The sequence below is a fragment of the Palaemon carinicauda genome, chromosome 12, assembly GCF_036898095.1.
Source record: "Palaemon carinicauda isolate YSFRI2023 chromosome 12, ASM3689809v2, whole genome shotgun sequence".
Classification (NCBI taxonomy): Eukaryota; Metazoa; Arthropoda; class Malacostraca; order Decapoda; family Palaemonidae; genus Palaemon; species Palaemon carinicauda.
In genome coordinates this window covers 22748977-22758976 of record NC_090736.1, presented here as the reverse complement: position 1 = coordinate 22758976, position 10000 = coordinate 22748977, and the positions used below count along the sequence as shown (strand labels likewise).

Sequence of the window (10000 nt, the reverse complement as noted above, 5' to 3'; positions counted from 1 at the left end):
TTATGATAATTATTAGTGAGAAATTATATATGTTTGTTCATATGGTGATAAGGATTAATGTTTCTGCTAAGGTGATACGTAAAAAAAAAAAATGGGTATGTTATTCTGACTTTTATAATGTTACAGGTCGAAATTAAACGTTTTACGACAAGCTGAGTTTTTATCTGGTACCTGAGCATACATTTCGACAACACTCATCATGACAGGTAAAGGGAAAAACGGCAGCTCCACGGGGGAAAATGATAGTGCTAGGATGTCACTGGAAGCACAGAAGAAGGCCAAACAGCGGAGGGGAACCGCAAAGGCAAAACTAACACGTAAGCTTGATAAGTTTCATGAGTATATGTTAGATCAAATGGCATTAGAAATTTTAGAAGAAAGATACGAGAGTGTTGTTAAGGCTTATGATGAAGTTGAACTAGCTAATGAACAGTATTGCAATTTATTAGATGAGAACTGTGATGCTCAATTGATAGAGGAGGCTAACGTTTATATCAAAGCATTAGAAGATAGAAAGTGTGCAGCTCATGTGATATTTGTGAAAGTTAAAGACGAAATGCAGGTGAAAAAAGTTTTAAAAGTAAAACCGATTGATGTGCCCAGGTTTCACGGAGATGTGAGAGATTATAGCAATTTCAAGAGAGATTTTTTTAGACTAATGCAATCAAATTATGGGAAAGATCCCTTTGTGCTAAGACAGTGTCTCTCAGGAGAGGCCTTGGATACAGTTCGTGGTGCAGATCATGACTTCGATAAAATGTTTGAGCGATTAGATGAAACTTTTGGGAACAGCAGAACCATTATTGATGTAGTAGTAGAGGACATAAGGTCAATTAAACCTATTTCCGAAGGGGATAGTGAGAGTTTCATTAGGATGGTTGATAAGATTGAGCAATGCTATCTTTACTTAGACCAAATGAGTTTGGCTTCAGAATTAAATACTGCTAACATGACTAGCCAGATAGAAAAACTATTACCACCTACTCAGAAGCGTGAATGGGTTAAGTTAGCAGAGTGTGTAGGTAATCGTGACCTATTCGGAAAGTTGTTGGAATACCTTTTGAGTGAAAAGAAATCAATGAAATATCTTAATGCTAATATTAGAAGCAATAATAATATTAAGGCTAAAGTGAATTATACCTGCACTTATGAAGATCAGCGTAGTACAAAGCAAGGAAGAGAGTCAGATGTAATGGAAAGGATAGCAGGACTTGAAAATGCTATTACAAATATCACTGACCTTTTCACTAAAATTACAGAAGAAAATGCTGAACGGAACAGGAATAAGATCAGTGACAACACAAGGCTGCATAGGTGCTGGTATCATGGCTCAGATGGACATGATATCTTAGACTGTACAACTTTCCAGAACTTGAGTATCAATGACAGAATGGAGAGTGTAAAGAAGAAAGGTATTTGCTTTAATTGCCTTAAAGGTGTTCACATAGCAAGAAAATGTCTAAAGAAGTCCAGATGTAATACTGTAGATGTTAACAATGAATCTTGTGGGAAACTTCATCATACTATTATACATGAGGGATTCATAACAGGAAATTCCTTTGTAAGTCTGAAAAGAAACGGTGTTTTATTTATGGTTAACAAGATCAAGTGTGGTAATCAAGAGTTACAAACTTTATTTGATTCGGGAGCTGATATAACAATGATCAGAAATGATGTGGCTAAGGCATTGGGACTGAAAGGAAAATGTGTTAGATTAGCTGTGACTAAATTGGGCGACAAAACTGTGACATACAGTAGTAAAGAGTATGATCTGGTTTTAACCGACAAGGATGGGAATGATGTCAATGTTACTGCTTATGGAATCGATGACATTACATCTCAAGTCGGTAAGGTAGATTTATCAAAAGTGAAACATTTATTCAAGGGTGTTAATGTATGTGCATTAGATAGACCTTATGGGAAAATAGATCTCCTAATTGGCTCTGATTATTGCTCTTTAATTCCAACAGTTAAGGAAACTGTGGCTGAAAATTTACAGCTCAGGGGAATCACAGTTTGGAATGTGTGTGTATGGCAGTCATCCGACATTGTTACCTTATCAGTGTTTAGGAGTAATCCAGGAATTAGCATTAATCATGTTTCCAGTACAATATCCGACTATGATATATCTGTAGAACCCGTAATTGATATTACAGCACAGATAAATGATTTCTTCACCATTGAACACTTAGGAACTGATTGTAATCCCAGATGTGGTAGTTGTCGTTGTGGGAAATGTGCAACAGGCAATGGCAATTATAGTATAAAAGAGGAAAAGGAGCTGGCTCTTATTGAAAGTGGGTTGATGTATTACCCGGACAGAAAAGAATGGTCTGCTAAATTTCCATGGACTAAGGATCCCAAACTGTTGCAAAATAATGTATCTGTAGCTGTTGCTAGACTGAAAGGCACAGAGAAAAGATTGATGAAACTGGGTTCAGACTATGCTCAAGCTTATAATGACCAGATACTTGACATGACAAAGCGCAATGTAATTCGGAAGTTATCCGATGAAGAGGTTAAAAACTATGTTGGTCCTGTCACATACATTCAACATCATGAAGTGTTAAAACCAGGATCTGTATCAACCCCATTGAGAATTGTTTTTGATTCATCGGCAAAGTATATGGGCCAGTCTCTAAATAGTTTTTGGGCAAAGGGCCCTAATATTTTGAACTCTATGTTTGGTATATTACTAAGATTTCGTGAAAAGGCTATAGGCATAGCCGGTGACATAAGCAAAATGTATAATTGCATTAAGCTTCCAGAATTAGAACAACATGTACATAGATTTGTTTGGAGAAATTTGCAAAGTAATCGCAAACCTGATCACTATGTAATGACATGCATGGGTTTCGGGGATAGGCCCTCAGGAATTATTGCAATGTTAGCTCTCAGAAATACTGCAGAATTGTCGGTAAAAGACTTCCCAGAAGCATCACGTGTGATAATGACTAATTCCTATGTAGATGACATAATCCATTCTGTTGAGAGTAAAGCTGAGGCATTTAGCCTAATTAGAGATATTGAAAATGTACTCTCTAAAGGCAGTTTTAAAATTAAACGATGGACCATTACTGGAGATAATGAGCATTCTGATTTTGAAGTGTCCCAGAATAGTAATGAAAGAATACTTGGCCTTAACTGGCAATGCAATAAGGATGTGTTTTATTTTAAAACTAAGTTAAATTTCTCTCCAAAATATAAGGGTGTAAGAACAGAACCAGACTTAAAAAAGTTGAATTTCGTTGAAAATATACCTTCAGTTTTAACAAAAAGGGTTGTCGTCAGTCAGATGTGTTCTGTTTACGACCCACTGGGGTTTTTGCTTCCATTCACACTAAAAGCAAAGATTTTGCTACGAGACACTGTGAAATGTGACTTTAAATTAGGATGGGACGATCCCTTGCCTTCTATTTAAAAGAACAATGGGTGTCATATTTTTGTGAGTTATTTGGCACTGAAACTCTGTATTTTGAAAGGAATGTTAAGCCAACCTCAGCCAAAGGATTGCCTTTACTTGTTATTTTCAGTGATAGTTCAACAAATGCTTATGGTGCTGTTGCATATGCTAGGTGGGAGTTAGAGTCTGGTGCATTTGAGAGCAGGCTCATTGTGGCAAAGAGTAGGATAGCCCCTAGTAGACAGTTATCTATTCCAAGGCTTGAATTGTGTGGAGCTGTTATAGCGTGCAGGATGCGTAAAGCCATTGAAGATGAAATGACATATAAATTTAGTTCGGTAATGCACGTAACAGATTCCTCCATTGTTAGAGCACAAATCCAAAAGGAATCTTATGGCTTTGGAACTTTCGTAGCCACTAGAATAGCAGAAGTTCAATCAAAAAAGTGACCCAAATGAATGGTGGTGGATTGCTTCTGGATTAAATCCTGCTGATCTATTGACCAGACCCCAGGACCCTTTAAATGTTGCAGTTGTCTATTCATGAAATATGGTCCAGAGTTCATGGCTCTTCCTTTAGAAGTGTGGCCTATCAGTCAATCGGTGAATTGTGAGTTACCTGATAGAATTCATGTTAATCTTGCACAATACTCTGTTCATGAAGAAACCATTATTGATGCGTCGAAATTCAACAACTATAATATGTTAATTGCAGTCACTGCTAGGATATTTAACATTGTTAAGGTGAAATCTTTTAAGGGTGTTCTAAAGAAACTTGAACCTAGATCACTTAAGGAAGCTGAGAGGTTTTGGATTATGCAAGCACAAAAAAGTCTTCCTGAGAACTGGAAAAAATGTTTTCAAAGATTAGGACCATTTCAAGCTGAAGATGGTACAATTATGGTAGGACAAAGAATGGAAAGATGGTTGAAACATAATTGGAACCAAGATAAGCTTCATTCTATTACCTGGTAAGCATCCATTTACAGTCTTGTACATTAGTTATTTACACAGGTTGGATCATGCTGGAGTTGATGTTACACTATGTAAGCTTCAGTCTAAATTCTGGGTTCCTTCAGCACGTAAAATCATAAGATCGATAAAAAGAGGTTGTATTCTTTGCAGGAAACTGATGCCAAAGTTGAAGGTCAAAGAATGGGTCAGATTTCTGATGAAAGAATGAGTCCTTGTCCAGCATTCTATCACACTGCTGTGGATATTTTTGGACATTTTCAAATCAAAGATAATGTAAAGAAAAGGACAACTGGTAAAGCTTATGGTGTTATATTCAATTGTATTGTTACACGTGCCGTGTATATTGATGTTGTAGATGGATATGATACTTATAGTTTTTTAAGTGTTTCAGAAGATTACAGCGGTTCATGGCTATCCTGATACTGTACACTCTGACTTAGGCTCACAATTGGTATCAGCAAGTAAAGAACTTAAGAGTGATAACAACTGGAACATACACGAGATCACTGAATTTGGAGCAAAGGAAGGCTTGAAATGGAAATTTAATCGGTCTGCAGATGCTGCATGGCAGAATGGGGTAAGTGAGGCCTTAATTAAGTCTGTAAAAAGGTCTCTGTCAATGCTCATAGGAACTACCATCTTAACATTTAGTGATTTGCAGACAACATTTTTTGAAATAGCAAACTTAATGAATGAAAGGCCTATTGGAATAAAACCTGGTATGGATGTAGAATTAGGAACATATTTGTGTCCGAACGATTTACTTTTGGGTAGAGCAAGTAATAAAGTACCATCTGGTTCATGGTCTACATCAGGTGACACCAAGAAAAGGTTGAACTTTATACAAAATGTTGTCGACACCTTTTGGCGTAAGTGGCAGAGAGATTATTTCCCTACACTCATTGTAAGGCAAAAATGGCACACAGATAAAAGAAATGTACAACCTGGTGATATTGTTCTGATTAAAGACACAAATGTTGTGCGAGGAAAATGGAAAATGGGGCAGGTTGTAGATACAGAAACAGGCAGAGACAATAAGGTGAGAGATGTAAGCATTAGATACAAAATACAAAGACCAGGAAAATATAAGGGACAAAGTGACACAGTTATCAAGAGATCGGTTCACAAGTTGGTGGTATTGCTACCGTTGAAGAACAATAAAGGAGGCGGGAGTGTATTATTAGTTAAACACTAATAATTATTTTTAAGTATTTTAGTAATGTTCAAGTTTTGTGAAGTTTGCGCATGCTCACTGACGACAGTGTAAAATTGTGACGGTGGGCAGTGGTACTGTCGACTGTCGACGTGGCCTGTGACTGGCAGGTGGAGGTTGTGCACCTAACCAACGAGTTCGTGCGTAGTTGCTGAGGAGTGCAGCTGTGCACTCATGCAAGCAAATGGTGTTGATATGTAGCTTGTGTTCTTTAAGGTATGCTATTGTTTGTGTAATGAGATTTGTAAATTATGGATATGTTTCGGTTGAATAGTCTTATCGGCATTTTGACATTATTCCTCTACTATATTGTAGTAATGTTGTATTTTAGGATGTGTTAACGTAAGAGCTGATAGAAGAAATTAGCCGATATTTAATGCACGAGAAATCTGCTGGGTATCAGAGAGGAGGCATTGTTGTAAGTGACTTTTTGCAGTTAATTGTTACTTATCTTTTAACTTGTTGGTACGGTGATTGTGTGATGACATTATTGTTATGATAATTATTAGTGAGAAATTATATATGTTTGTTCATAATGGTGATAAGGATTAATGTTTCTGCTAAGGTGATACGTAAAAAAAAAAAATGGTATGTTATTCTGACTTTTTATAATGTTACAGGTCGAAATTAAACGTTTTACGACAAGCTGAGTTTTTATCTGGTACCTGAGCATACATATATAATGTATATTTAAATGTGTATATACATACATACATACAGTATATACTTACATATATATACTATAATATATATATATATATATATATATATATATATATATATATATATAGTATATATATATATAATATATATATATATATATTATATATATATATATATATATATATATATATATTACATGTACACACTAATGTATATAAACGTATATATACATATTTGTAGACAATATAGAAAATATCTTTAATTAATTTGGAGAGAGAGAGGAGAGAGCCTTACCTTATTGCCTTATTTTTGTTTGGGTTCCCCCAGGTCCCTCAGTGAGAGAGAGAGAGAGAGAGAGAGGAGAGAGAGAGAGAGAGAGAGAGAGAGAGAGAGAGAGAGAGAGAGGAGAGAGAGAGAGAGAGAGAGAGAGAAGGTCAAATAACTGAGAGTGTGGGAAAGGCCCCGTTGGGAAGAGTCACGTGACCTCTTCCTCGTAAAGTTGATATCTGATTTTTTTCATTTTCTGATTGATAGACGAAGGATTGAGTGAGATTGAATTTTGATCGCCGATATTTGTTTTGGGCGATGGATAAAAGAAGAAGTTTTGGACAATTATAATCCAATGGGTAGGAGGAGGAGGAGGAGGAGGCGGAGGAGTAAAAGGAGGAGCAGGAGAAGGAAAAAAAAGGAGGAGGAGAAGAGGAGGAGGAGGAGGAGGAAGAGGAGAAGGAGGAAGAGTAGAAAAAAGAGGAGGAGGAAAAGGAGGAGGAAGAGGAGAGGAGGAGAAGGGGGAGGAGGAGAGGAGGAGACGGAGGAGGAGGAGGAGAAAGGGGGAGGAGGAGGAGGAGGAGGAGGAGTAAAATGGAGGAGGAGAAAAAAGAGGAGAAGGAGGAGGAGGAGGAGGAGGAGGAGGAGAAAAAAGAGGAGGAGGAGGAGGAGTGAGAAAAAAAGAGGAGGAGGAGGAGGAGGAGGAGTAAAATGGAGAGGAGAAAAAAGAGGAGAAGGAGGAGGAGGAGGAGGAGAAAAAAGAGGAGGGTGGAGGAGGAGGAGGAAAAGGAGGAGGAGGAGGAGGATTTGGTGAAATTGGTTAGTTTTATTACCCGTGATTATTAATAAATATCGAAGGACTGTGACGGCAAGAGAAAGGTTATGACCCAAAGGCAGGATGCAATCAACTGAGTAACTTTATTAAAGAACACTATCCTTTATATACAAAAAACCTCAAGGCAACAGGAATTTTCCTGTTCGAGAAAACCACAATGTTAGAGAAGAAACACGCAGACATGTTATATTCTAGTTCTTTTTAGTGCGAGGGAAGAGCGCAGATACAAGCATAATATAAAAAATAATTTATGTACGATTCGTGTGACACAGTTGGTACATGGCTCCCCCCCTAAAAAGACATAATGTACATGTTAAATAAGGCGCCCTGATCTAGACACAGGCGAACTGTAGGCTGGTCACCTGGCAGGAGATAAGCAGGTTTTAGACGATCAATGGAGACTCAGTCTTCTTTGCCACGAATGTTTAGTAGGAATGCTTTCGGACTGCGTCGGATCACAAGGAAAGGGCAACAAGTAAGGGGGGTGTTGGCGGTGGCTTGGTAGTGTCCGTTGCACAGAAATACGTGCGTTGCAGAGTACTGCTGCAGAGTACTGCTGCAGAAGGTATGTTATTGAGGGCGTCATACGCTATTGGGGTGTCTCCTTGTTCACAAAAGCCAGTCGGATATTTCTGGGAAGGTGTCCTCGGGGTATCGGCCGCGAGAACATATCTGTTTTGGTGGATGAGCGAGTCACCGCCATTGATGCGAAACTGAACTTCTGCACGCTGAAACCAAGCAAACGCCTCTCCGCGTGGCGAACGACGAAAGTTTCAATGGAGCAGTCGCAACGCCAACTTCTGTAGACTCCGTCATAGTACCAACGATGGAGGGGCGGCGAGGGGGGTGGGTGTGGAAGGCGGTGGGGAGCGAGTCGACTTCCGGGGTCACCAATGTGATGGCCAAGATAAAGGTTATGACTCAAAGGCAGGATGCAATCAACTGAGTAAACTTTATTAAAGAACACTCTCCTTATATACAAAAGCTCCAGGTAACAGGAATTTGCATGTTCGAGAAACAGACAATGTTAGAGAGGAAACACGCAGACATGTTTATTTTGGTTCTTTTTGGTGCGAGGGAAGAGCGCAAATACAAGCATAATATATACAAAAATAATTTATGTAGATCGTGTGACACACGGTTGGTACAGGACTGTGGAAACATAGACGAGTCTAAGATCTATGAGAGAGAGAGAGAGAGAGAGAGAGAGAGAGAGAGAGAGAGAGAGAGAGAGAGAGAGAGAGAGAGGAGGGGTTTTGCAAAAATGTAAATATATATAAATACACACACACACACACACACACACACACACACACACACACACATATATATATATATTATATATATATATATATATATATATATATATATATATATATATATATATATATATATATATATATAAGGATACGTATGCATACGTGTGTATCTATAAATATATGTATCGTAAAGGAAAAGGGTTGCAGGGAGAAAAAAGGAATGAGTTACAAATATAGGAAAGGGGGAGACAATAAATAGTATATGCCATTGCCAAAAAAGGTTTTTCATGTTCCATACAATGGTGTCTGAAGAAGGGGTACCAAATTTCTTTCTTTCTCTATTCCTTCAAAAATACAAACACGCATATGTATGTATGTATGTATATGTAAAGTATATGTTTAAATACTCAAACACACAATACACGCATATATATATATATTATATATATATATAAATATATATATATATATATTATATATATATATATATATATATATATATATAAATATATATATATCCATATAAATATATATATATATATATATATATATATATATATATATATATATAATATATATATATATATATATATATATATATATATATATATATATTTATATATATATATAATCACTAATCCTCTCGAAGTCGAAGCAATGGGCCAATGACAATTTTTGTCGTATCAGGTGATTTCCTCCTGTGAGTTTTCCAGTAAACTCAGCCCTGTCGACGGCAGTGGCCCTGGAACCAAGCTAAAGGTCATGAATGAGAATTTTCAATTTTTTTTTTTTTTTTTTTTGCTTTTGGAGGACACCGAACTAACAGTTTTGGTTGAGAGAGTTGCAGTAAGTGATTGAGAAGGCAAGATATATCACTTTGGAAGGGGAGCCATTTTGTTTAGTTTTAATCATTTTTTCTCTAATCATAATTACTTATTTCCATTCTTCCGAATAGTAATTGATGTAAAATGATTGTGTAGGTATCCTGGAGGAAAACTATGTTCTTTTTATAATAAGTATTGAAACATAAAAAAGCATATGCTATTATTTGCTATTTATATATATTATATATATATATATAAACACGCACACACACACACACACACACACGACATATATATATATATATATATATATAATATATATTATATATAATATATATATATATATATATATATATATATATATATATATATATATCTGCGTAAGTATGTGTATGTGTGTGTGTGTAAATCGATAACATCATCATATGCAGACATTTCTAATCCCGTGCAGGACAAAGGACTTAGACATGTCAATTCATGTCTGAGTTTCGGCCAGTTTTCATCACAAGGCTGGCCAACTGCTGAATGGTGATGGTGGGAGATTCACGTCTAATCGCCCAGA

At 36.8% G+C, this 10000-nt stretch overlaps 3 protein-coding genes across 3 annotated transcripts in view; all 3 read left to right on the top strand.

Annotated features, from left to right (window-relative positions):
• Nucleotides 1–3421, top strand: part of LOC137650730 (uncharacterized) — a 3689-nt gene extending 268 nt beyond the window's left edge. Inside the window, exon 2 of the mRNA XM_068383891.1 lies at nt 127–3421. Coding sequence (XP_068239992.1) covers nt 200–3421 — 3222 coding nt within the window. The 5' untranslated portion in view covers nt 127–199. The remainder of the gene's footprint in view (nt 1–126) is intronic.
• Nucleotides 3422–3428: 7 nt separating this feature from the next.
• LOC137650729 (uncharacterized) lies at nt 3429–3852 on the top strand. Its single transcript, XM_068383890.1, has 2 exons — nt 3429–3445; nt 3534–3852. Exons 1-2 carry the CDS (start codon nt 3429–3431, stop codon nt 3850–3852), a joined length of 336 nt encoding a protein of 111 aa, XP_068239991.1.
• A 93-nt stretch (nt 3853–3945) lies between these two features.
• LOC137650728 (uncharacterized) overlaps nt 3946–10000 on the top strand; it is a 43864-nt gene continuing 37809 nt past the window's right edge. The window contains exons 1-3 of the mRNA XM_068383888.1: nt 3946–4305; nt 4528–4650; nt 4769–5512. Of these exons, the coding sequence (XP_068239989.1) occupies nt 3946–4305; nt 4528–4650; nt 4769–5512 (1227 nt within the window). The remainder of the gene's footprint in view (nt 4306–4527; nt 4651–4768; nt 5513–10000) is intronic.